Source organism: Miniopterus schreibersii (genome assembly GCF_964146895.1).
Source record: "Miniopterus schreibersii genome assembly, chromosome: 15".
NCBI lineage: Eukaryota > Metazoa > Chordata > Mammalia > Chiroptera > Miniopteridae > Miniopterus > Miniopterus schreibersii.
In genome coordinates, this window is record NC_138115.1 from 51,101,366 (window position 1) to 51,127,381 (window position 26,016).

At 58.4% G+C, this 26,016-nt stretch overlaps 2 protein-coding genes across 8 annotated transcripts; one reads left to right on the plus strand and one right to left on the minus strand.

Moving 5' to 3' along the window:
• Window positions 1-1,216: 1,216 nt before the first annotated feature.
• LOC308567945 (uncharacterized protein C3orf18) lies at window positions 1,217-8,419 on the minus strand. Its single transcript, XM_081160174.1, has 5 exons — window positions 8,256-8,419; window positions 6,391-6,761; window positions 4,659-4,681; window positions 3,940-4,069; window positions 1,217-2,759 (listed from the first exon to the last, which is right to left on the minus strand). Exons 2-5 carry the CDS (start codon window positions 6,622-6,624, stop codon window positions 2,679-2,681), a joined length of 468 nt encoding a protein of 155 aa, XP_081016300.1. The 5' UTR covers window positions 6,625-6,761; window positions 8,256-8,419; the 3' UTR covers window positions 1,217-2,678.
• Window positions 8,420-8,708: 289 nt separating this feature from the next.
• Window positions 8,709-17,853, plus strand: HEMK1 (HemK methyltransferase 1, mitochondrial release factors N(5)-glutamine). 7 transcript variants are annotated; one of them, XM_081160179.1, is made up of 11 exons: window positions 8,715-10,079; window positions 11,074-11,420; window positions 11,763-11,854; window positions 12,161-12,254; window positions 15,145-15,279; window positions 15,592-15,656; window positions 15,896-15,945; window positions 16,536-16,644; window positions 16,957-17,052; window positions 17,185-17,298; window positions 17,451-17,853. In XM_081160179.1, the coding sequence occupies exons 3-11, from the start codon at window positions 11,790-11,792 to the stop codon at window positions 17,542-17,544; spliced, it is 822 nt and encodes a 273-aa protein (XP_081016305.1). In that variant the 5' UTR covers window positions 8,715-10,079; window positions 11,074-11,420; window positions 11,763-11,789; the 3' UTR covers window positions 17,545-17,853. The 7 variants fall into 7 exon arrangements, with proteins under 7 accessions (XP_081016303.1, XP_081016302.1, XP_081016304.1 ...); XM_081160175.1 differs by having other exon boundaries at window positions 8,716-10,079; window positions 11,074-11,458; XM_081160176.1 differs by lacking the exon at window positions 16,957-17,052 and having other exon boundaries at window positions 8,714-10,079; window positions 11,074-11,458; window positions 17,451-17,851.
• The last annotated feature ends 8,163 nt before the right edge of the window (window positions 17,854-26,016 follow it).

The following is a 26,016-nucleotide window of genomic DNA, read 5'->3' on the forward strand; positions in this document are numbered from 1 at the left end:
CCAACCAGAACCATTCATCCCTTTCATATTTATTGATCCCATGCTCTGTGGGAGACCTGGGAACTTGTGGGGAATTTGATTTTCCTCCAGGACTGGGGAAGAGCTAGAAAATAGAAAGTGGGTGGAAAGAAAGAGGAGGTGACTGTGAGGGGACACGGGATGAAGAGGTGGCCCCCATCACCCACAGAAAGCTGTCCTGTGCCCATCGCCTAGCCGAGCTCCTCCCCTCACCCCCCAGCCGGGAAAGGGGCATGGGGCAGGCAGGGGGAGAGAATGCAGAGGGTTCCTCCTGGAGCCCCCATCCCCAGCCCTGGTCCCAGTCTAATTTTGCAGGCCCCATTTTTAGGGTCCCCAGAGACTGGGTTTTCTGCAGCTCCCACATTCTTGGACTGAGGCACTGCCCGATAGGATGGATGTGGCCAGCCCACCCAGCCCTTCTCCTCTGGCCCCAGGCCCCAGGCCCCAGAGGAATCCTTCTGCCCATCTGCCAAGGGGAGAACTTTTTCTCAGACCAAGGCTGTCCCTGACAGGCCCCACAGTCTGACCCCAGTGTGGGTGCCCTTGGGGCCCTCACCCTTACCCAAGGCCCTATCCTGTAGCCCCACCTCCGACCCAGGCCTCCACCATGGAACTGGGGGTGGGGGTGCTTAGTCCCTCCTCATTTCACTTATGGTAGCCTGAGGCTCAGCTCTCTAGGGGAGGGTCTGGGTCACTTAGACTCCTGATTTGTGGCGTTTTAATGCTGAAATTGGGACAGTCCTGAGAAAACCAGGATGGTTGGTCACCTTGGTATCATTTTCCCTCAAACCCTTCTGGGCCCTGCAGGTGGTCCCACCCCAACCCCTCTCCAGTGCCCTTGTGCTCTGGGAAAGATCACCTTATTTTGTTCCCTTTCCCATGTGTCCCGAGATGCCACACACCCCCCCCCCCCCCGGCCCTTGGGGCTCAAGCACCCTCCCTCCTCCGGTATCATAATCTTCCGTTCACGTGGCGTCTCCACCCAAGGGGCGGCAGGCATTGTGACCCCACTCCACTGCTGGTGCCCGAGGCCCCAGAGCAGCCTTGAGCTCAGGGCCAGAGGCATTTCATCAGATGGATCAAGGAAAACTGACTCGGCTGCCACCGCATAGCTGGGACCCAAGCGACGCCCCCCAGGCCCCCCGCAGCCCCTTCTTGAAGTCTCACACCCGAGGGTCACAGGCTCACACTCTCTGTGTAAACATCTAATAACATCTTTAATGCTCTCACGTGAAGATGCTGTGAATTAAATGACAGCTTCTGTGCAGCCTGAATTATCCTCAGCCCTCCTGTTACTTCCAGTGATAACGTATTTATAGCATCTAGAGGAGGGAAAACATCCGGAATCTTCCCCGTCTGGGTCACCTAGTTCCTCACATCCTGACGTGTGGAATTTGCCCAACAGGAGATTTGTATGTGTCGCCCTGGTGTCCCCTCGAACCAGAGGAGGACAGTGACAGTGGCGAGGCTGGGCACGGGGCATGCTTGTGATGCTCGGGTGCCTTGCATGCCCAACATAGAAAAAGCGCCCAGCTCCTGGCGTCTGGCGTGGCTCGATGCCTTGTCCAGATGCCCTAGACTGGTAGAATTCCTGAGGGGTACGGGGTGGGTGGGGTATGGCAGAAAAACAGACTAGGTTTCTTAGGTCTGCTTTCCAAGAGGCCATCACCACCCCATCTCAGGTAGTCAGGACACCCCCCACTAGCCCGTAGCCTGTGACCACAGCCCTCAGAACAATAGCCACCCCCTAGCCCCAGGTCCCCAACATACAGCAGGACAGGGAACCATCTGCAGCAGGTGCCCTGGCCTTTAGAGCCCAATGAAGAGATGGGGGGCAGCTGCACCCCCACCTTTTTCTTCCCTCTTCCTTCAGCCCCTGAACATGGAAGGCAAAGGTGGCTCATCCCAGGCTCCTCCACACACCTGGGGGGGGGGAGGGCGATACTTGAAGGTGGAGCCAGTGCAGAGGGTCTGCCTCCTGCCCCTGTGCTGGGACAGGCATCCGTCTGTGCGTGGGCACATTCAGGCACAGGAATGGGCCTTGCAGCAGGTCTGACACTGCCTCTGTCCCCCCACTTCCACACCTGTTCCCCCACTTCTCTTCCGCCTCAGCTCCCATCCTCATTTGGGCCCAGCCAACAGCTGGCTGCCAGGAAGGGGTGGTTGAGAGACCTCACGGACACTCTGCAGTGTGGACTTGCATGGGGTGTGAGTAGCCTTCCTCCTAGCAGCCCTGCCCATTGGGCAGTTTCAGCTCCATCCCTCGGTGCCACCATGCCCTGTCCCCAAGACCTGGGTGGTTACCTCTCCCACCTCGGAGAAGGCTCCAGGTTCTAAACACAGGTCCCTCCCCGCACTCCTTCCCTCCCCTCCCATATCTCTCCATTTCCTCCACATTAGAGGAGCAGACCCTGATATGAGGGGTCTGGGCAAAACACGAGGAAGCCAGCAGGGGCTCTCGGCCTTCCTGATGGGAGGGATATCCTCTGTACCAGGACCCTCACATCAGGGGACGCCAGTGGCCAGATGCCCGGCCTGGAGTCAGCAGGTAGGTCCTGGGAACAGCTGGGGCCATGGCAGGGCAGGTCCCGAGAGTAGGCAGCTCTGTGGGTGCTGAGGCAGGTGTCTTCAGTAGAGGTCCAGGCCTGACTGTGGGTCACTCACGCTTGGATGGCATTGGCTACGTCGGTGAATACCAGCCGGCTGGGTCTCTGCAGCGGGCCCTGAGACGGGAGAGTGGTCTGTGGAGAGACAGTCAGGGGCGTCAGGGACCTTCACAAAGGCCATGCACTCTCTGGCCCAGTCGCCTCCACCCTCACTTCCTGGTGACTGCTCGAACTTGGCACCAGCTGTGCCTTCTGCCTGGAATGCCCTCCCTGAAAGCTCAGCCTAGAAATTTGACCTGGCTCAGGTGGCCCCTCCCCCACAGCCATCCACAGCTGGCCCTGGCCACACTCAACACTCACCCTGGGGCCCAGGGGCCCGATTAATTATGCATGTACCTCGTCTCCCTGCAGAGCAGGGCTCACCTCTGCAACCCAAGCCCCAGCACAGAGAAACCCGGTCAGGAGCCCCATGCACTGGGTAGACTACAGTTCTCAGCTCAATTTCTTGACTATCCCAAGGGGCAACATGTCCTGATCTAGGTGACACAGGACTAGTGGTAAACCCAGGTCTCTGGACTTCCAGCCTGGCTTTTCCTGAGTCCAGTCTCCTAATTCTGCCTCTAGGGTCAAGGGAAGGAGGGATGCAAAGAGGCCTCATGGGTCAGGGTCAGGGGGAGACCGGGCCTCCTCATGGTGCTCTGGCCCTTGGGGTTTGGGGGTCCGATGGGAAGTAGCCAGGCAGCCAATGACTCTGGCAGGATGACCACACAGGTACCCGACCCTTTGGACATAGGAAGCAAAATGCACCTGCCTGAGGCCTGTCAGTTACCAGGGACCCATCGGTCTACTCAGAGGTGCCACTGTCCCAAGTGACCCAAACCACTCCCCACTCAGGACTACTGGCTCTCAGGGAGCAGAGGAGCCCAGGGGCTCAGTCCTCAGCCACCTGCCCCGTTGGTCCCTTTCTGCTTTCCTAGCTGGGGCATGGGGCACACAGGGAAAGAACTAGGATTTTCATTTGCAAATGAGAAGACTGAGGCTCCGAGGAACCAGTGGGCTTCCAAGACCACCAGGCCGGTGGGGCAGAGCCTGGCTGGATCCCGGGGCCGCCCTGGCCTGGCCTCACACGGTGGGTCTGTGGATGGCCAGGGAACAATTCTGCCAAATTTCTAAACAAACCTGACAAAACCCGCACCCCGACAGCTGCCACCGGACCTCAGGGCAGGCGCTGGGACGGGGCCTGAGGAAGGAAGGGGGTGAGAAGGGGAGAGTCACGAACAGGCTGCAGGCTGTGGGGAGCGGGGCCAGTGCGCACCTTGCCTTGCAGGGCCTGCACGGAGGCAGCTTCCCGCCCGTGCTCCAACAGCTCCTGCGCCAGCTCGTCTTGTTCCTCCGTGGGGTCGAAGTTATACATGGGCATGAGCTGGTGGCGTAGCTTCTCCAGCCTGGGGCGGGGGGGGGGGTACAGAAGCTGCAGGGGCAGGGCAGGCCCTTCCCCTCCCTCCAGCCCTCCAGGCCCTGCCAGCTGACCAGCCGAGCCATAGCACACGGCCACATCTAGGAGCCTAAGAGTTCCCCTGGGATGAATGAAAGCCATTTTTGTACGAGATGGGTGGCCTGGGAAGGACAGTTTCAGAACTGTCATCTGTGGGGGTCCATGGGGACTGCCCAGGCCGGGGCCTTGTGTGATCCACAGCCTCTGGGCAGTGGGGTGAGGGGAGGGCAGGCAGCAGGGGGGGTGGTGGGCAGCTGGCTGGAGGTAATCCCAACCTTCTCCTCTCCCCCCCCCCCATCCCTGGGTCCTCGCTGCCTGCCCTGTGTGTGGGATCCTAGGGAGTGGGCTCAACCTTCCTCAAGAGAAAGTGACCACCCTCAACCCCCAGTGGGCAGAGGAGGCCCTGACTCTCTGCCAGGGTCAGGGGTGCTGATGGTGGGGGCTCTTGTGGCGAGGGCTCTCCTTTCCCACCCCCTTCCCCTGGAGCCCGGCCCAGCACCGCCCGGGGCTGGAGTTTGGGGAGGTGGCTGAAGAGTTACCTCTTCTTCCTGATGTACAAAACCTGCAAGAGAAGGAGCCGCGTTAAGGCCGGTGCCAGGCCTGCATCGCACTCTGCCCCTGCAACTACGGACACCCCCCCCACTTCCTTTACAAATCTCCCCCCCACCCTCACTGTCCAGCAGCAGCCCACCTCCTCCAGGAAGCCCTCCGCACCGCTTCTCCTATGAGACACAGCCTGGCCCTGACTTGCTCCCTGTACCCAGCATGGCCCGGCTGGGGCTGGCACGAGGGGAGAGGAAGCAGCTCTCAGGGACATCTCTGGGCCTGTCTCCTGGTGCCCAGGAGCTGTTTCCTGCCCTCTAGGGCTTTTGCCCAATAACCTTTCTACGTCTCAGCTTCTGGAAAGAAGGCCAGCCACCCTGGCCCTCCGAATGTTCCTCCAGGACCAAGAATGAGGGAGTTCTCCCAAGTCCCCAGGATAAATTCTTTCCTGGAAAATTACAAGGGCAGATTCTAGGTCCTGCTTGGCTGCTGAGGTTAGGGCGTCTCAGTCTGTTTAACTGCTGCCTGGGTGCCAAGGGGAAACACTGGCGCTCTGCCTCACCCTGCCCTGGGAGGCTGCTCAGGCCCCGGCCTCTCTGTGTGTTGCATCCTGGCCCTGCTTGCCGGCCAGCAGTCATTCTCTGGCAGAGATCAAGAGCCCGTGGGGCCCATATGGCAACTCTGGTTTAACAGCAGCTCCAACTAGGCCATGGATGGACCATCCACCGGCCTGTTTGTTGGAGCATCATGTTCCTGAGCTAAGGCCAGCCGTTAGAGCCCGCGAGGGGCAGTGGGCAGAATGCTACTGTTGCCAGGCCCGCTGGGGGACATCAGGTGCACCCCCACCCTTCCTGGTCTCCACAATCTCCAGTGACATTCGGAGTGTCCATGTATCATCCCAGGGGAAAAGCCCATGTCTTCAGGTGCAGACACCAGCTCTGCAAACACCCTATTCACCAGCAGGGGACACCTGCTGTCCTCACTTCTGCACACTTCCGTCTGCCCAACTCTGCCTTTCTTGTGACACAGGGGCCAGGCCTCCACCTTGAGGTCTCAGGTCTAATGTCGCCTCCTCAGTCGTCCCTGACCACCCAGCCTGGAAAGGACCCCCCCATCCAATTCCCCAACACAGTCCCTGTGGGCTTCCCTTGGCACCTTGGTTTTGTCTTCCACTCCCTGTAAGAACCACAGGGCCCTTGTCTCCCTAGTCCATGGGGTCCTGACGGCTTGCTCTAGGACAGGTGCCCAGCAAATAACTGCCAAGTGAATGGTTGAATGAATGAACACTGCCAGTGGCCTGCTGTTTGCAGAGCATCCCACCCAGATGCCACAGCCCGTGATCTATCCCAGGCACCTCTGGCCTCTACTCCTCTTGCACCCCCACACTCGTCTGCCTCACTGCTCTGCTTGCTGCTCACAGGACGTTCTGCCTGCCTCCAAACTTTTGCCCACCAGAACCTCCACCTGGAAAACACCCTCAATTCCTACGTGCCTTTCACGGCCCTGCTCAAAACATCACATATTTCTCAGAACCTTCTTTGGTTCTTCCAATTAAAGGCAGCTTCTCTGGTCTCTGGGCCCCAGTGGACAAATCCCTGGGGAAATGGGAGGATTGTATTATTACTAACAAACAATGGTCTTTGGTTAGATTCTCTAAAATCTAAACACTGACCACCCTCCTCCAACTGAAGGTCATCTGGGGCAGCCCCAGCCAGCCCCGGCTCTCACCATGGCCACAGCCAGGCCAATCACCGTGATGATTCCAAAGGACAGAAGCATTGTGCCCACGCCGGCTGCACCACTGCCCACGCCAGGTATTCTGGTGTCATTAAAGCTGGTGGCTTCTGGGCTGAGGGTGGTGGTCTCCGAGGCTGGCCCATCTGTGGCAGTCTCGAGGTTGGGCTCAGAGGTGGATGGGTGGGTGCTGAGCCAGCCCCGAGCAGACAGGATCCTGGAATTCATGCTGATGCCAAGAGGCTGCCTATGGTCAGTCAATCTGCCCACTCACTTCTGACATCAGGAGTGTCCCAGCCTGTGGCCTGCTACACATGCAGGCAGCCACCTTCTTGGATAAAGGGAGCTCCCTGCTTCCCTGGATGCTGGAAAGGAAGGAGTAAAAAATATGAGGCTGAGGGTGGGACTTGGTGGTGAGATGAAGCCCCCTAAGTTCTGAAGGCCCCAGGGAAATACAGGTTGGAGGACAGGGGCGAGTTCAGGGGACATCACGACATGTGCTTTATATATCCACAGTTCCCATGTGGATTTAGGACCGTGAAAATGAAGGCCTGCCTGCTCTTTGTGGAAGACATGGAGGGTAGTGGGGAGGTTTGAAAGGAAACGTGTCTCCCCTGAAAAATACCCTACCCCCACCCCTGCCTCCCTGCACTCCCCACCTTGTCTCGCCCTGCCCCTACATCCCTCATCTCCTGCGTGGAGAAAAAAATACTGCAGTTTTTTCTGTTTCTGGAGGGAAACACTTGCCCAAGAGTCAGACAGGCCCGCCTTTGAATTCCAGCTCAGCTACTTGACTGATCTGATGATCGCAGGCAAGTCACTCCACCTCTGTGTCTGTTTTTCTGAACTAAAGTGGGGATATTAAGAGCACCTCCTGCCCAGGGTCAGAGGGTCACTGAAATGCCAGCATGAACCAGTCCCTAGAAAACACTGAGCTCAGCACAACCCCATCCATGGTAAGCACGCGATAAATGGGAAAAGGGAGTCACAGAGGCCTCTGGACCCAGCCCACTGTGTGGTCCAGGCTGTGCTTGGAGTGGGGGACGGGACAGGTATGGGGAGACCCGAAGACAGGAAGGAGAGAGGCTAAAGTCAGGTCCTCTGGCAGGCTCTTGGGGTCACTGGACCCCCCTACAGGGGAGCTAGTCGCTGCCAGGGACAAGATGAAAAGGAAGGGGGCATATCTTCCAAGGCAGGGATGGAGCTTTCACTCCGCCCCTTCCCTCCTCCCTTGGGACCAGAGGGTGGGAGAAGTGCCCGGCCCAGGGTGTGGCATAGGCCTTCCCAGGCCAGAGGGCTCCCCGTAAGGCAGGGTAGGAAGGGGTCCCAGCCAAGCTGCAGGGCCGCCTAGGGAGAGGAGGGATGCACAGCTGCACCCATACGTCCCTGTGCTTGCTCACGGGCGCATGTGGGGTGCCTCCCAGTGCAGGTGCATGGGTGTGTGTGAGGTCCGCGCACCCCCCCCCCCATGGCCCCCCAGGAAGGGGCAAGGCTGGCAGACTGACGTGGGGTGGGAGAGGCTCGTCTCGCTCGCTGCCCTCTCCCTCCTGCGAGGCGGGGCAGGTCAGGAGTCCCAGGTTCCTTCTGGGCTCTGCCATTGACCCCAGGAGTGACCTTGGGCCAGACCCTTGACTCTGACTCTGGGGCTCTTTTGCTCCTGTGTCCAAAGGAGAGAAAAGCCCTGCTCGTCACTGTCCAGGGCTGCCTCAGGGTCCAAGGGGCGAGAGAAGGAAACCAGGATGAAAGGGGTGGGCACCGTCCGCAGCCGGGCGCCCCGGTCCTCCGGGCCCCGAGCCCATCCCGCCTTCGCCACTCCGATTCCTCCATTCCCGCACCGGAGCGGCGGCCGCAGCACTTACGGAACGCTCCCTGGGACGCCGAGCTCCGCCGGAGATGCTGCGGGTGGTGGCGACCCGCAGAGGGACCGGGCGGGGGGGCGGGGAACCCCCAGGCCTGGGGTGAGGGGCTGCGGGGCCGCCCCGAGCTCCGCCCTCCCTGCTCGCTCCGAGCCCCCGCCGCGCGCGCCGCCGCACCGCCCGCAGCCGCGAGCGCAGGACCGGCCGGCCGGGCGGGGACAGGCGGGGCCGGGGCCCACGCGGGGGCGGGGTCGCGGGGAGCAGCCGGGCGCAGCCGCGACGCCCCGGCCCCTCTCCTCCCGGCCGGCTCCGCGTCCCGGGCCCCGATTGGCTGGCAGGCCCAGGGCCCGCTCGGCATTGGCCGGCTCGCCTGTCGCTCGGCCCCGGCTCCGCCCCCCGCGGGAGCCGGGTGGCAGCTCTCGGACAGCACCCCGCTCTCCCCGGGGCCTCTGCGGGAGTCCCGCGGGCACCGGGGGCGGCCCGGCCCTTCCTGGGCCAGAACTCGGGCCCCGGGCCAGCCCGGCTGCACCTCCGCCAGGGCAGACTCGCTCCCATAACGCAGGATTGGGGAGAGCCTTGGACCCGGAGTCCTTGGGCCTGCGTCGAACTCTGGTTCGACGCTGTTCTGGCTTCGTGACCTGGAGCAAGATGCTTCCCCTCCCGGGGTCTCGGGTTCCTGCTCCGAGGGGCGCTGGGGTGAGGGCTCTTGGTAAATGACACCCACCCCCGGGTGCGAATGCAGCATCTTCAGAGAAGCTGGGAGAGGGGTGGTATTATTCTTGGAGCGGTGCTATCGGGGACCCCGACCCGGGCAAGCGGCGTGCACCCCTCCCCGTAGCCTCCATCCCGGGCGCGATGAGCGCGGCCCAGGGGAGGGGCCTTCAGACACCTTCCATTCCTCACGTTTTCAAAGGAATTTATGGGGATCCTCCAAGTAACTTGTTACAAATGCTGATTCCCGGCGGCCCCCCGCGCCTGGGACGGAGCCCGGGAAACTGCGTGGCAAATAGTTCGGCGAACAGTGGTCTAGTTAACAATAAATTCCGGTGAGGGAAGGGGGCGTTGCCGGCCACACTCCGCCGCCATGACTTTTAGAGAAGGAGCAGCTGAGGCCCATATTGGGCCAGGCACCTGGGCAAAGCCTTACGACGGAGTCAGGATTCGCACCTGGTCTCCAAACCCTAAAGCGGGAGCAGAGGAACAAGAGCCGCCTCGGGCTCCAGTGGCCACCTGCCCCGCCCCCCGCGGGGCTCGGGCCCCTCCCTCGGCCGGGTCCAGGATCTGGGTCCCGCCCTCCAGATTGGTCCCGGCTTCGACACCGGGACCCGCTCCCTAGCAGCCTTACCCGCCTGCAAGCTCTGCTAGATCACGCCCCTGGGCATAGTTTCAACCCTGGAACCCGGGACCGGCTGGTGACCGTCCTCCCTCCCTGCTGGCTACACGCCTCCCGGGCCGGGTGCCCAAACGCCAGCCCGGAGCAGTCACCGCGGCCTGGAGCCGGGTTTCTGCCGTGACCTTCAGGAAGATCGGGGCCCCCAGGGAGCAACCACCCCCCACAGCCGTGCACTTTCCCACTCGTGGGCCTGCGGGCGTAGTGGGCGTGGCGTTCACAGCCTCTCGCACAGCCTGCAGGGGGCTCTCGGGTGCTACTCGGTGGCGCTAGGAACTCTGGAGCCGGGGGACGGGGACCGCCCGAGCCCTTTCTCCGCTGCGCCGACCCGGAAGCAGGGCGTTCGAGGGAGCGCAGCGCCGGTCACGCACTTCCGGGCGCTGAGCCTAGAGCCGTCTCTCCCCGGCGGCGGGCCGGTCGGGCTGCACTTCGGGCAGGTAGGCGCTGGAGGTGGGGTCGGGAGGGGGCAGTGCCTGGATTGCGACGCTTTCGTGAGCAACCCCCGCACCCCCCAACCCCCGCCGTGCCTATGGGGAAAGAGGCTGGGGCGTCAGCGTTGCTGTGGGGACTGAGGGGGGAGCTGCGCCCCTCACTTCAGGCGCCGCCGGGCTCCGCGGACGGAGACTCCGCTGATGCCCGGAGGGCCTGGGCTTGGGTGCTGCCTGGACATTCCTAGCTGGGTGGGTGACTTTGGGCAAGTCGCTCTCCCTCCCAGAGCCTCCTTTCCCTCCCTGCTTGCCTCTGAAGATGTGCACCCAGCAGGTGCTCAATAAACGCTTCTTTGGACCTTGGTCTGGGGACCACTGATTAAAAACCTTCAGTAAAACTTGTTTGTGATAACTTAAATATAAAATTAACAAAAATTGTCGATATTTTAGCTGGCAATTTATGTTGACATATTGGGGGCGGGGCATTTCAGCATCCAAATCTGACAGTTCAGGCAAAATATCAAAAGCAAAACCCCCAAGCAAAGGCAGGCTCCCCCCCTTGTAACATTAGTTAAGAGCATTGAGTTAGTCCCTCCTGTGTGTTGGGCTGGCTCCCGGACCCTTGACTTTTCATCGACTAATGCACTGCTTGTCATAAAATTAGTGTTATTTCCCCCATTTTATGGACAAGGAAACCGAGACTTAGGAATTATGACTTTTCCGAGATCACACACTCTGGGCAAAACAGATTTGTCCAACACCCAAGGCTGGTCCCCGACCCATTTATTAGCAGGGACTGAGCTATGGGTTCAGCCCACCTCAGCCAAAAACATGAAGGCGACATCACTGGCCAAGACCAGAGGAATCAAATGAGTGGGTAAGAGTCTAAAATAGAATCTAGAAGGTGACAGAGCAAGCGCATGCCCTTTCTCAGGCAGCAGGTCAGGGGGGAGTGGGTCACATAAGGCTCAGCCGCTGTACAGGTTCTCCTTCCCTCTGCCAGGTTGGCAGCACATCTGAAGAGCAGAACCACTTGGAGGAGCCAGAGCCTGTGACCTCTTCATCTCCACCCAGCTGGGGCCAGTGACCATCCTCAGCAGTTGACATCACAAGAAAGACTTGGGGACTTGGGAGTGCTCAGGGGAGCCTTCCCTTGGGACATGGCGCTTTGGGGTAGAATGCTGCAGGCCATCCTGTCTGGCCTGGGGAGGAGGGGAGGCACTCCAGCCTGGGCCTTCAGCTCCTCGCCACCCCATCTGCCTCAGGCAGGGTTGTTGAGTGCTACAGAGCTGGTCAGCCATTGGACAGCGGTCTTTGAGAAGAGGGGCATCCCCGAGGCCCGGGAATCCAGTGAGTACATCGTGGCTCATGTCCTTGGAGCCAAAACAGTTAAGTGCAGTGTTGTTAAGTGGGGGAGTCAGAGGACCTTGTGGAGGAGGGAAGAGGGAGGACCTTGGGGAAGGGACTTCCAGGCTTTTCTGTCCCACTGAGAGTGTTGATCTGAGGCTGATGCGATTTTTCTGGAGGAATGCCTTAGGCAGATACTTATTCATTCATTCAACAAACCTTTATAGTGTGTGCCAGGCTAGGTGTCCGGGGATGACCAAGGTGGCCAGTGTTGGGCCCATAGGCTTTGCCCACATAAGAAATCTGGACCAGAGGAGCCAGCCACTCACATTCACTGTGGAACAGTTTCAGAGCCTAAGACCAGTACTTCGGATGCAGCCCCTGACCCCTTGGCAACTACAGTGCATCCAGGAGCTGAGTAGCTGCCGATTGCAAAGGTGAGCACCCAGGAGCTAGACCTGAGGGCTCTGTGAGGAGCTGGGGTTCAGCTTTCTCCACCAAGTTCATGACCAGGGAGGAGAAAAGTGTCCAAGGACTAGGGAGGTGTTGGGATGAAGAAGTGATGAGAGGGGGTCAGAGTAATAAACTGGAAGATAGTAGGGAGGGAAGGCCTTGGCTAGGAGTCCCAGGGCACAGGACTGCCTTGCACTTTCAGCCACAAGTGTTATCTATCCCTGAACCCAGGCATGGTCCTCTTGGTCCAGGCTCTGGCACTGTTAATCACCCAGCCACCCCCTCTGCAGGATGCCTGTGCAGTACATCCTTGGTGAGTGGGACTTTCAGGGGCTCAGTCTGAAGATGGCACCCCCAGTGTTCATCCCTCGGCCAGAAACAGAGGTAGGTGTGCTGGATGGGGATGAGGGGTTCAGAACACTTGTCTTGCCCCAGACCTCCTCCAGGGGGCACTGGGGCCCCATGACTGCTATTTTTAGAGGCAGTGCCATTCCAAAGGTGTGTCTTGGCTGTTTGGGTATATGGGGTCAAGAAGACCAAAATCTCCTGCTGGCGTCCTTAACTGTCCTTAAATCCCAAACCATTGCCCCAGCCCCTAGGGCTAGCAGTGGCTCAGGGTCCTTCAACTAGTGCTGTCTACCCAGTGCTTAGCCTGTGCCTATCATTTCCCTAGGAGTTTTCCCTTGCACCAATGGTCTACCCAACCCATAGGAAATAAGGGTCTTCTGCCTCAGGAGGCATAGGCAAAGTGGAGAGGGCTCTAGCTGGACATCTGGGGGCCTGGTCCACCTATGTGACCTCAGGCAGGTCACTGCCCCCTCTGGGCCCAGATGATGAGAGGGTTGGGCCTTGTAGGTGGCAGAGCTGGGAGCCAGAGCAGAGCAGGGGTTGGGGCTAGTTGGGACTAGTGGGGAAACCAGAGGGCACCAGGTTCTGAGACGGGGGTGTTTCTAGAAGGCATCTAGGCACACAAACATTCCTGGGAGACATCAGGCATTGTCTGCAGCCCAGCCAGGGACCCAGGACCCTCCTCACTTTCCCAGCCTCTCTCCCCAAGCCAAGAAATCCTCTCACCCCACTCACCCCCACATCATGCAGTGTGGAGGCCAGGTCCTCGCCTCACTGCCCAGTGTCAGGGCAGGGACAGTAAGGAATCTAAGACATTTCTGAAGTCACAGGGCTCCTATGGGGGTGGCAGAGTTGGGGGGTGGGGAAGAAGGAGGTTGCATGGGGGCAGCACTCGGACACCCTGGCTCCAGGGTCAGGGCCCCCTACCTCACATGGGACTGCCCCATCTGGATTGGCTAAGTTAGGAACGGGTGCTGAGACCCAAGTAGGATACGGCCTGCCACCTGCAGGCTTTTCGGAGGCCCTGTGGCTCCCCCAAGCATGTGACCTCTGGCCAGGAGGTCACTCACTTCCCTGAAGCTTCCAAGGGTCAGGGTCTGGGAGGGAAGCGACCATGCTGACTTCTGAGTCGCCTTAAAGTTGACTTAGCACTAGTCATGTATTCCAGGGTTCAGAGTGTAGACTTCTGGCTCCCATGTGGGCCCCCCCACCTTCCCTGGCTGGGTTGGGGCCAGGAGAGCAGTTCTGCTGCAGCAGGAGGGGGGTGAGGAGGGAGGCTGAGGTTGGGAGCCTGAGTCTTCACTGTACAGACATTTCTCGGAACTTACCAGGTTCACCCCAACGTGAAGCTATATAGGTGGGTGCCTTACCAAGAACTTGAGAGGACGTGGCCTGTGGCAGGGAGTGGGGAGAATGGGTAAATGGGAGGGATCATGACGCTTGCTTCTCTCCATCAATCGAAGTGTGGTTTCTGTTAGTGGGTGCGGAGGTCTGAAACGTCAAGCCGTAGGTGTGTGGCCTGATAAGTTGGGTTTTCCCTGGAGGTGGGAAGGTGGCTCAGTCCCTGCCCATAGAGTGTACAGTGAGAAACCCAAGGCTGTGAGTGGGAGCCGCTCCCACCCAGCCTGGTGAGTGAGTCTCTGGGGTTTGGGAGGCTCAGTGCCTTTTCTGTGACCGGCTTGAGGGAAGCGATGCCACTGTCCTAGGGATGCCCCACCAGGGACGGGATCCTAGTAGTGTGCTCGTGGCACCTGCTAAGGCCTTGGGCCAGCCTTTGAGGGAGTGTGGAGTCCTGTGGAGGCAGTGGCTCCAGGCAGAACCGACAGCTGCCTGCTCCCTTTCCTTCCTGCGTGCCCCTTTGCTTTCCTCTCACTCTGTCCTCGGACCCTTCCCTTGTTCACCTGGAAAAGGTGCCCTGGGCCTGAGACCAGCTTTGCTTTCAGCCTCCCCCATGAGCCACCAGCTTCAGGCTGGGGGAGGCTCTTCACTGGGGGAGGAAGAAAGAGTTTATGGATTTCTCAGGGGTGGTCTTCCCCCCTCCCCCTGGTGGTCCCACAGCCAAGGTGGTCCTGTGGTCTGGAGTGTACAAGAGGGGCAAGGGGTATTGGTGGCAGTGGGGCACAGTCTCTCAGCTTCACACCCTGCCCACGGTGGCCATTCACATATGTGGTGTGTGTCTCTGAGGTTGGGGTGTCTGGGAGGTGGCTGGCCAGTGTGGTTGGCTGAGGGGTCATTCTCCAGCCAAACGGGTCTGTCTGTGGCCAGGAAACCAAGAGAATCTCACACCTCTGACACATCTCAGCCATCCCAGCAGCTGTTCAGTACATGGCCTCACCACTGAGACCGCAGGCTTTCAGCCACAGTCCTCTGCTGTTTGCTCTATCAGTCCCAGCACTGTGGGCCCAGCCGGCTGCTGGCATCCCAAGTCTCCTGCAGTGCTTGGTACAGGGCCGATGGGTGAGTGAGGGAAGCCCTCTCTGACTGGAGCCAGGTCAGCTCACCTGTAAGGAGTAGCTTGTTTGGTACAGAAGAGGCTTGGAACAGGAAAAGTCAGGCTCGCTGGTCAAGTTCTGCCTTCCTCGGACTTGCTACCCTGGGGACAGGTGAGCTTGGCTCTGGGCTTAGCTGTGGTTTATTGAACACTTACCATGTACCGTGTACCAAAGTACCATGTACTTCAAGAACGTGGTGTGCTTTACTCCCCACCACACCCCAATGAGGCGGGTTATCCTCAACGGTGCTCAAATTTGCAGATGGGGCAACGGAGACAGAGTTACACATCTGTGGTTCCAGCAGACAGGATGTTCAGTGTGGCTTTAGCCATACCTCCTGCATCCACTCAGGCTGATTATGCTTGGGTCTCTGTGCTGAGACCCCTAGGGGCCAGGTTGGCACCTACTCTGATTCAGACCTCTCTACCTCTCAGGAGCTGGTTGAATGGGTGCTAGAGGAGGTGGCCCAGAAGCCCGGTATGGTGGGAGCCCAAGGTGGCCCCCTCATCCTGGAGGTGGGCTGTGGATCGGGAGCCATCTCCCTCAGCCTGCTGAGCCAGCTTCCCCAGGTGAGCTTTCTCAGCATCCCTCCACCCTGCCCTGGGGAGACTGAGTGGTACTCGCTATGTGACATTCCCCCCCCCCCCCCCGTCTCTACCTGAAGCACTTGAGGGGAAGCTACCAGATGTCTGAGGATAGGGCTTCCCCAGCCCACCGTGGTCACAGCCTCTACTTCCCATCCCCTTCTGTCTGGGCAGACAGTAGCTGTAGAGAGAGGGAAGATGTGGGTATCTCCTTCCTTTTCTGGCGAGGGATTGGTGGAGGTCCTGGCCTCTCCCGACTCCTGCCTCCCACATGCCTTTCATTTGTTCTTGGGGCAGAGCCAAGTCATTGCTGTGGATAAGGGAGAAGCTGCCATTGCGCTGACCCGTGAGAATGCTTGGAGGTAAGCGGGCTGGGGGACCAGAGGGTCATGGTGAGGGGAGTCAGACTTGGGCCTGATCTCAGCCCCTGTTCAACAAACCCACTGATGTTCACTCCCAATAAGGGTGAGGCCCTGGGGCAGCCTGGCGTGGCTCCGGGGGGGATACAAATCAACGGTGGGCACCAGGTATCTTCTGGTCCAGGAAGGGGAGGAGCCTGGCCCCTTTGCTCACTTCTCTTCCCATCTTCACTTCTCTCCAGGCTTCAGTTGCAGGACAGGATTCGGATAGTCCCCCTGGATGTGACCTCAGGTACCTTCCCCACCCATCTTCCCTGTGTTGGTTATCCTGGGGACAGGTGCAGCTGGCTGGCTAAGGCACTTGGGGAGCTGAAGGGAGCGCTTCCCAACATTTATTCTCACATACACACACACACGCATGTACACACATGCACACACACGCATACATGCACACATGCACAGGCATCACATGCATGCACACAAGGGGTATCAGACCAATCATTGCTGAGGACAGGCGAGTCCCTGTTGCCTCCTGGCTGACTTAACCAGGGGACCAGCCCTGGGGTTTTTCTTATCTTCCAAATCACCCATAACTTCTGAGTTATCTAAAGCCTGTTTGTTGTCAAGAGATAAGCAGAGGCTCAGGAGAAAGCCTTTAGGACCAAAATACTTAAGTGCTCCTCTGTCCCTATGTGCCCAGGCACAGAGTATCAGGGTTGCTGGTCCGGGACCCTGGGCACTAATCTGCAAGTCTGGTTTATTAGGTTCAGAGATAGGCCCAAGGTGTGGCTTGGGGAGAGGGACGACCCAAGGGGTATGGTGGTGGATGGAGCTGCCACTCTTTACCTCCCACTCTCTGCTGTATGTTCCCTGTGGCCACAGAGGGGAGCTGGGCACACCTCCAGCCTTGGGGCCCCATGGACCTGGTCGTCAGCAACCCTCCCTATGTCTTCCACCAGGACATGGAGCAGCTGGCCCCTGAGATCCGCAGGTGCGGGGTGGCTTGGAGCTGGGAGCCAGGCCTGAGAAGGCCAAGTGGGATGGGTCTGCCCTGGAGGACCACACCCTCTGGCAGATGGAGTGGGGGAGGGGGCTGAAAGGGTTCTGGTGTTGGAAGAGAGCTCCCTGTAGAGCAGGGGATTTGGAGCTGCCATCCTCTGGGGGCCCCCTCCCCTGGGTCCTCAAGACTTCTCAGCCCAGAGTGTAAGTTGACAGGGCCCCCTTCAAGGAGGCTCTGCTCAGCTCTTCCACACTTTCCAGGTATCCCTGTCCCAGGCTCTCACCTCCCACTGCTTCCCTTCAGCTATGAAGACCCAGCAGCCCTAGACGGTGGGGAGAAGGGCATGGATATCATTATGCACGTCCTGGCCCTGGCCCCGCGGCTCCTGAAGGACTCTGGGTATGGATGGGACGGATCCCCTGGGTCAGTTCCCAGCAGCCTCATCCCCTCTTAGTGTGCACTGGGCCTGCCCTGCAGTCATTCTGCCCCCAGCCCTGTCGGGTTGAGCTCACCCTTTTCTACCCTGTGTAGGAGCATCTTCTTAGAAGTGGACCCAAGACACCCAGAGCTCGTTGGCAGCTGGCTTCAGAGCCGGCCTGACCTGTCCCTTGATCTTGTGTCTGTGCGCAGGGACTTCTGTGGGAGGTGAGACTCTACCCTGCCCCTAGCCCCCACAGCCACACTAGTCCTTCCACTGGCCCATCACAGCTCCAGCTTGGGGACAGTGTGATGTTCCCACTCCCTGCTCACTCCCCAGGGCCCAGGCAGTGACTGGCCCCTTGTTTCTGTCTCCTTAGACCCCGGTTCCTGCATATCCGGAGGTCTGGGCCATGGGGTGGCTGCCCTGGAGACTCCTGGCCGGGGCCTCAGCCTGCCAGGGTGCCCAGATGATGCTTCTTCCTGGAATGCTCCTTGGAGAGAGGTGGATGGGGCCTTGCAGAGCCCGAGACCCTGGGGCCTTCCCATGGCTCTGGGATTCCCCCTGCTCTACATTTCTAGGAGACTCTGGGGCAGAAGGAAGGGCAGGGGTGTCTTTCCCGGGTCAGCAAAGAGCAAGGGCACCCTCAGTCCTGAGCAGACCCAGGTTCCCAGTCTGGCTCCGTCACACCAGTGTGGCCAGTGCAGGTTGCCCAGTGTCTCTGTGGATGGAACAGCTTTGGGATTTGGAAGATTTGACTAATAAAGTGTTAGGAGACTGACAAGTGGTGACCTAATGTTCTGTGCTGGGGCTAAGAGCTTCCTTCTGCCCTAGCAGTGTGTCATGGGAGAGCAGCATGGAGGGAGGCACACAGGTGCTCCTGGCCCACATGCCGGGGGCTTGGCACTGAGCCCTGTCTCCCCAGGGTTGACTCGGTGCCAGCTTCCCTGGGTGTGGTACCACACACCTCCCTGCAGACCCCAGGTGTGACCTGCACCCCAGCTCTGGTCTGTGCAGAAACTCATGGCGGCCAGGAGGCCTGAAGGACCAGCCCTGCCGCCCACAGTGATGGGAAACCTCCAGGCTGGCAGGTGCTGGTGTGAGCCTGCGTTAGGGCGGGCTCATAAAAGCATGGCAGACCAGGCTGGCTTATTCCTTGACTCGCCTTCCATCCTAGTAACTGTGAGGGCCTGACCCGGTGGTGCCAGTGGGGTTGTGTGGGCAGCGTCCTCTGCTGGAGCCAGGATGCGGGGTTCTGGATTATGTTTCAGTGGGCCTGGGGCAGCAACTTTTCCAACAAGACGCTGGCTCTTCTGGTTCCAGGGCCAGAGCAAGGTGACAGCCTCGTTTTACGCTGTCAGCCAGGTAGAGTGTGTAGCTGGCATCTGAGTGCCCAATCCCTGGGCAGGGACTTTCCAAAAGAAGATGTGGCCACCTAAAGTCCCATGGTGGAAGGTGGTCCAATGGAGACAGGAGGTTCGGTCCCTGCCTTTGGGGGTCTGTATTGCTGTGTCATACCTGGCCTGAGTGACACCCCCACTGTGGCTGGCGGTCACTTTGGTCTTTGCAGAGGTCACAGTGCAGCTCCCAGGGCCCTGGCATCCTGCCCCTTGCCATGTCCCAGCTTCATGGACTCCAAGATGCCCCAGGCTTCCTTTGAGGAGGAGCCGGGGACTCCACTTTATGCCTGTTCCAGAGGAGCCTGGGAGGGAGTGTGGGGCACAGCCAGAGCAAGGCTCTGGCTTCCTGAGCCCCTGTGCTCTCCGACCTGTACCTGCCGGGTCCTCCCCAGCACTGCCTTCCCTCTCTCGCCTGTGCCGTCGTCTCCCACTGTTCTTAGTGGCATCTCGGTGGCTTCCCTAACTAGCAGCCTGGTGTCCCCTTGTCCCACAGCTGGGGCCACACGTTGGCCAGTGCTGGCCCCCCTGGGGCTCTCACCCTCCTGGCCTCAGGCCCACCACAGAGGGAAGGCCTTGGCAAGCATGGCCCCGCAAGAGAGCATAATGACTGAGCGCGACAGTGTACGGACAGCTGAGGTCACTGAAGCAGGAGCCACCCTTGGGGACAGCGTCCTTCCCAGAAAACCACAAGGCTTGACTCCCCTGGGCAAGAGGTCCCGGCCATTCCCTAGCCACGCCTCCCTCCCTCAGCCCAGCCCGTGCATCAGTGAGGAGTGCCCTTGCCCGCCACGCCACAGCTGGCCGTCCTCTTCAAGCTCCAGCACAAGCTCCCTTCCCTGGAGCACCTGCCCCGACCTCCCTGTTCTCCCAGCCAGCCCCTAGCCCAGACTTTAGCAGCACTGATGACATCCTGCCCCCTTGCATTTGGAAACCTTGCTGCCTCTTCATCTCTCTGGGGCTCCATGCGGGCCTGGCATACCCCAAGCTCAGCATGTGTCACACCAATAAGCCGGCAGTGTGTGCATTTTCTAGAACGGAGTTGGAACTTTCCACATGGCTCCCATCTGACCCGATGGCAGCTCTCACATAGGCCCATCAGCAGGGAGAGGAAGCCACAAAGGCCTGGCCTCCCACCTGAGCCAGGCAGCTGCTTAAGTTGAGCCATGGCCACTGCCAGGGATCAAGTGCACCTGATCTCCGCACGGTGGTCTCGCCAGGAGTACAGGCTGTCCTTGGCGACAGCAGAGGCAGGCGCCAGGTTTCCTGGAGCTCTGGGCCCCAGCCAGGCTCCAGCCAGGCTCCAGCCAGCGTGTTGGCCAGGACAGTGGCCTGATCACCCCTCATGACCTCTCAGTCCTGAACAAGCCCTCTGGACGGGGCTTGGGACTGGCAAAGCAACCCTACCGCTCCCGTGGTAGACAGAATAATGGCCCCAAAGATGTGAATATGTCACCTTACGTGGCAAAAGGGTCTTGAGGTGTGGAGAGTATTCTGGATTGTTCAGGGGGGCTCAGTGCAATCACAGGGTCCTTACGAGAGGGAGGCAGGAGTGTCAGAGTGGGAGAAGGAGGTGTGATGGTGGAAGCAGAGGCCATCGAGTGATGTGGTTGCTGGAGGAAGAGCCATGAGCCGAGGGATGCAGATGGTCTCCAGGTGCTGGAAAAGATGAGGAAATGGGTTCTCCCCTGGAGCCTCGAGGAAGAATGCAGCCTGCTCACACCTTGACTTCAGCCCAGTAAAACGGATGTTGGGCTTCTGGCCTCCAGAACTGTAAGGTGATGAATGTGTGCTGTTTTAAGCCATGGATTGATTTTGTGGTAATTTCTTACAGCAGTTGTAGGAAACTAATACTGGCTGTAGTACCCAGAATGCAGTGCTGCTGTAGCAAATACCAGAACCTGGAAGTGGCTTTGGAGCTGGGATTTGCAAATGGGCAGAGGCTGGGAGAGTTGTTTTTTTAATTAAATATGTCGTTATTGATTTCAGAGAGAGGCAGGGAGAGAGAGAGAGAGAAACATCAGTGATGAGAGAGTCACTGATCGGCTGCCTCCTGCATGCCCCGGACTGGGGATCGAGCCGCAACCTGGGCATGTGCCCTGACCCGGAATCGAACCGTGACCTCCTGGTTCATAGGTCGATGCTCAACCGCTGAGCCACGCCAGCTGGGTCTGGGAGAGTTCTGAGGTACATGATAAACTGCCTTGAACACTTTTCCTCAGAGAGGCCAGATGGCTGGTGGGTGGGGGTGGGGGTGGGGGTAGGGTACCCTCTGCAACCTGGAAAACTGAGCTGCCCGGGCCCCCTACCCAGATGTCCGACCCAGAGTTCAGCTCCTTCCAGCTACCAGGCAATGCCTGGCCCCTGCTACAGGCCTGGACTGGGCTGTGTGGCTGGGATAGAATTGGGTCATTTCTAGGATTCTCAGCCTCATGGTCCCCAGAGGAGGGGATCTCAGGGGTTTGAGAGTGAGATACCCTCAGGACATCCCAGAGGCAGTGTCAGGGGCATGGACAGGGGTTTCTAGAGATTCAAATGTGACCCTGTAGGGACACAGCCTAGAGGCAGCCCTGTAGGTGCAGGTGCCACACACTCTGCACAAGTCCTTCTGTCTGCCTGTCAGGGGCGCCTTCCTTGGCCCGCTAGACAGATGAAAAGACTGAGGTTTGACTTAGACCAGGAAGTGGCCATGCTGGAGTTTGAGCCCGTCCTCCGACATCCAGCTGGAAGGGGGTGAGCGGCCACGAGGCCGACTGCAGCCCAGGCCTCAATTCCCAGAGGGCCCCAACGCCCAGGCAGTGCCCCAGAGCCCCAGAGCCGACAGGGCTTCCAGGGCAAAGGGGAAAGTGGCCAATCCGAAAGCGTCCTCCCCTTCCAGCTGCCTCTGGGTGCCAAACTTGCACACTCCGAGGCAGAGGAGCCAGGAGCAGGCAGAGCGCCCTGAGGGGGGGAGGGGCAGGCGAGCGGCTGCTGCGGAGACGCCGAAGGAGGCTCGGAGGAGCTCCGGATGTGGGGTGGGGCGGCAGAGGCCAGGCTCCAGCTCTCAGCTGCAGGTGGGTGAGGGGGTGAGTCCCCTCTCCGCGCTGGGCCGTGAAGCCTGCGCGTCCCGTCCAGGGGACATTCCGGGCGCCCAGGCCTGGGATGCGCCTAAAGCCCTCCTGACGGCATCCCCTGCTCGGGAGGTGACCAGCACTCCGCCCTTTCTCCTGCACAGAAACCCCCGGTCCCGTCCCAGTCCTGCCCAGCCTTGAGAACTGCGGGGTTCATTCTTTCAAATCAAGTTTCATGTGGAACTCAAATATGTATTTTAAAAAAGATAAAAGCAGCATCTTAAACATAACTGCATTTTATACGTTCAAACTCTCAGCATTTTCTTAGCGGAGGTCCATCAAGGAGAACAGCAGGGAACAGGAGCCGGGAACAGGAGCGGGAAGGGACCTGCAGTCTCATGTCGCCTCGGTGTCCAGTTTCTCTGTGTTTGATTTTGGTCACACGGGACCAAGGGACCCGGCTGACAGATAAGTGGTTACAGCTGGTGGCTATGTGTCTGAGGCCTCCCTGCTGTTCTTTCTTCACAGGGAGCAGGGGAAGTTTTATTTCAAGCTCAGCATGAACCCGGTTCCCTGGACACACAGGGAGGAGCTAAAACATCATAATTTGGTGGTGTGCCCCTTTCAGTCTGTGTATGGTTTTCTGAGTTGGGCTTTTCTCAATAATTAACTGTATGAAAGATGTAGAGAAAGACAGGAAGAAAAAGAAGAAGGGAAGGGAAGGGAGAAGGAACTCGTGGGGCATCTGAGGTTCTCGGTGTCGGCAGCCTCTGCCTCTCCCAGGAAGCCTGCCCTGACTGCTCCACCCCTACGTGTCCTGGAGGTTCCCGGTGCCTCCTCTCACCCAGGGGAGTATCCCAGCCAGTGAGTCTGGGCCACTGCTCCTGGAAAGTCTCAAGAGTCCACGACCCCCTCCTGGAGTGGACCTTCCAGGTACTCAATCCCTGGTTCCGAGGCAGGGAAGAAGTCCCCAAGCAGAGGACGGGACCAGGGGCTTCCCTGGGGCCTACGGTGGTATCTCTGGTGGTGGGGGGAGGTCTAGGGAACCTGGTGCCCCTGAAAGCCTGGGCTTTCTGTAGTTCTAGCACCTTCATTTCTGGGAACTAGCTCTGCTCTGGAAAGAGAAATGAGAAGCAAAGCCCTAGGGCCCCAGCACCGTCACAACCCCCTCCCCCCTCCTGTCTTCCTTCCGCTGAGTCACAGCCAAGGGCTCAGCACCTCAGCCTCCTCTTGGGGCCACCAGGGTGGGGTGGAATTCAGGGTCATGTGAGGACACGGCATCTGGGACGAATCCTCTTTTCCTGTCAACACCCTGTGCCAGGGGCCTTCGGTTGCTGGGAGCTGAGGCTGCTTCCCAAGCTTGGGGAAGGGGTGACGGAGAGTCTCTGTCCCACCTCCCCCTTCACCCCCAGGCCCTTCATTCGCCCACAAGCTTTGAATATCGACTGTAAGCGGGGCCCAGGGAGGTGTGCGACTCAGGTGGGGCCCTGTCCGTGAGGAGCTCGTGGACTTGGACATGGACTCCCGCTGACAGGCCCCTAGTGAGCGGATGGGTTCCTAAGCTGGGTCCTCAGCAATGGGGAATGCCCCCATCACTCCTACCCAGTGCTCACCCACCTACTAAACATAAAATTGACCCCTAGAGCCCTAGGCTGGGGGTTGAGGGTCCTTTGAGGATGAAACAGTGGGAGCCACGCCCAGGCTAGCTTACAACTTCAGACTTTGCCAGTCCCTGGGGTCCCTCTGGAGCTAGCAGAGGACAGGGCACTTGTGCCGGTGTCACCACCTGCCCCCAACCCTGCTCCTTCCCTGAAGGCTGGGCAAGGCCTTGTGTGCCCTCCAGGGGCAGAGGAGGTCTGGACTGCTGCACACGAGGCAGATCGACCCCTCGGCCTTCACCATTCTAGGTTTCATTTGTTCCTGCACGCCCTGAGCTCACCTCGACCGTGTGCTGGGCCCATCTGTGCTTTGTTTGGGGGGGTGAAGGTGGGGCCGGACAAGGTGGAGAGAACCCTTCGGTATGCTGGACTCCGCTCGCTCACTAAATGGCCCGAGACAGTTCTCTGCTCCTTTGCAGAGCTCTTCCCTCCCACTTGGTTTCAGGGGCCAGAGAGGCGGCCTTTGCCCCATGAGGCTCTGAGCCCATCACTGCCTGGCTGTCCCCTCACTCCCTACCCCTGACTGTCCAGGGCTGCAGCTGCTGGCCTTGCTGCAGGGAATGGCCACAGCCAGCCCACCCTCTAGAACAGCCAGCTTGTGTGCAGCTGAGCCAGTTCAGGGGTGGGGGTGGGGAGACCTTAGGACTTTGCCTGTGTACTTAGCTCAGGGTGCCCCGGAGAAGGTTTGGTGGGTTCTGGGGGACAAGAAGATAAAACTCAGCGGGGGGGGGGGGGCAGGTGGCTTGCAGTTCCCCACAGCTGCTCCCTCCTCCCCGGCTGCACAGGCCTGTGTCCCTAATGAAAAATTACCTCTGCTGCGTATTTCCCTGAGATGTTACGCAGTATTCCTTGTCATCGATCATACAGAGAGATGGCCTCAGTGATTCTCGCTGGTGCCTGGAAAAGCTGTCAATTTATGTGGTTTATCTTGTAACTGGCCACTTTCTTGGTTTCTCTTAGATCTGTTGTTCTTTGTTTCCTTTGGAATTTCTACACTGGAAATTTTACCACTGAAAATAATGACAAGTTTTTTTTTTAAAGTATAAATTTTTTTTTTTATTTTTTTTTACGTATCTTTATTGATTTCAGAGAGAGGAAAGGAGGGGGAGAGAGAGAGATAGAAACATCAGTGATGAGAGAGTCATTGATCGGCTGCCTAGCCCAAACCCGGGCATGTGCCCTGACCCGGAATCGAACCCCAATCTCCTGGATCCTAGGTCAATGCTCAACCACTGAGCCACACCCAGGCCGGCTCTTTTCTAATGTATATAGTTCTTATTTATTTTCCTTGTCTTATAGCTTGGCTAACATGTTCAATATAATACTGAAAAATGGTGATGGCCAGAGCATTTGTACTTCGCTTCCTGCGTGTATGCGGACTCTCTCAGTGCACATGCTGTGGATTTGGGGTAGACAGCCTTCCTGTAGTTAAGGGTGGCTCAGTCAGTCCTCGCTGACTCAGAGTCTTCTTTGTTTATTTTAGAAGCATATTTGTTTGCGTCATTCATGCAATAGACCTTTCCTGAGAATTTGCTGATTGCTAGGCCTGCCCTTGGGTACTGGAGTATGAAGGAAAGATGGACACACACATGGCCCATAAGCAGCTCACTGCCCAGTGGGGGATGGAAGCAAGTAAACCGGCCCTTATCCTTGGGCAATGGGGCATGCATTTGATCACTATCTGCTTGGTATTTTGCCAGGTACTGTGCATGGGCAGTGTTCAGATAAGGCCCTGTTTACATGGAACCCACATAGGTCTGGTGAGTTTCAAGCAGCTCATGTCCCCTTGCCCTTAAGTTCCCACACTGCAGCTGTGATGCTCAGCCTGACTTTCTCTGCTGCAGAGGCCAGTTTGGTAAGTGACCAAAAGGGCCAGGGAGCTCACCCCCTGGAGCAGCCCTAAGCCAGTGAAGGGTGGGAGTTGGTGGATACATACCACAGCTTCCTCACCTCTTTGGTGGGACAACCCTGAGGTATGTTCTGTACCATCTCCCAACTGATGACCGAGCCTCGGTTGCCCACAGAGGGAACCCACTCAGAACACACCTGTTTTGACTTCATTCCCTTCCCTATCTCACTTTCCCTCTCCTCTAGGGAAGGCTCTGAGATTTCACTCAACTTGCAAGCTAAGAAGTGAGCCTGCCATATTCCCGAGGATGCTGGCAGAAGACACGAGACTCCCGGTTCAGAAACAAAGATCAGTTTATGATTCACATAAGCAGCAGTAGACAGAGAATCAGCATTTCCTTACACCACATCCCTGACCCCAGTTCCCACAGGGTAACTCAGTAAGGGCCAGATGATGCTTGCATATACAGAGGGTTGCATTACAGGAGAGGAACCTTGAGCTAAGGAAACCCGAATCTTTTATAATAGTCTACAAGCAAACCTGCCCAACCTTTGCTCCAGAGGGAGATATTATCTTTATTATACTGAACAGTTAACAAATCTGCCTTTTTCCCTGGAGGGAGATGCTATCTCTATCTTCTAAGGCTGTTCACTATAATAATTACCCTTAAAAGGATTGTTTGGAACAAGGGCAGTTAGTGCCTCTACCTGCAAGTGAACAGAAATGGGAGACAACCATGGAGAATTGTCTTGGCATCATCTCCCAAATAAGCTATTTGTATTTGGATCCTTGACCCAGAGCCTGCTTCTGGGGGAAAACCCCCAAGACGGGGAGAAGAAACTCGGTGGATTTCTGATGTGGCTCTCCTTTCTCCAGCCCTGCCCTGCAAATAATGTATGGGAGGCACCTGAAGGAAGAAAGGTTTCCTCAGCCAGAATCAATACTGTTGTGATGCCTAGGGAGGTGCTCTAAGGGACTCTTAGGGTTCCAT

Coding starts and splice junctions, on each gene's coding strand:
- HEMK1 (XM_081160175.1), top strand. CDS start 11,231: ATGGCGCTTTGGGGTAGAATGCTGCAGGCCATCCTGTCTGGCCTGGGG. Junction 15,280..15,591: donor TGCTGAGCCAGCTTCCCCAG/GTGAGCTTTCTC, acceptor TTCTTGGGGCAG/AGCCAAGTCATTGCTGTGGA. Junction 16,645..16,956: donor CTGGCCCCTGAGATCCGCAG/GTGCGGGGTGGC, acceptor GCTTCCCTTCAG/CTATGAAGACCCAGCAGCCC.
- LOC308567945 (XM_081160174.1), bottom strand. CDS start 6,624: ATGAATTCCAGGATCCTGTCTGCTCGGGGCTGGCTCAGCACCCACCCA. Junction 4,682..6,390: donor TTGGCCTGGCTGTGGCCATG/GTGAGAGCCGGG, acceptor CTTCTCTTGCAG/GTTTTGTACATCAGGAAGAA. Junction 4,070..4,658: donor TTGTACATCAGGAAGAAGAG/GTAACTCTTCAG, acceptor CCCCCGCCCCAG/GCTGGAGAAGCTACGCCACC.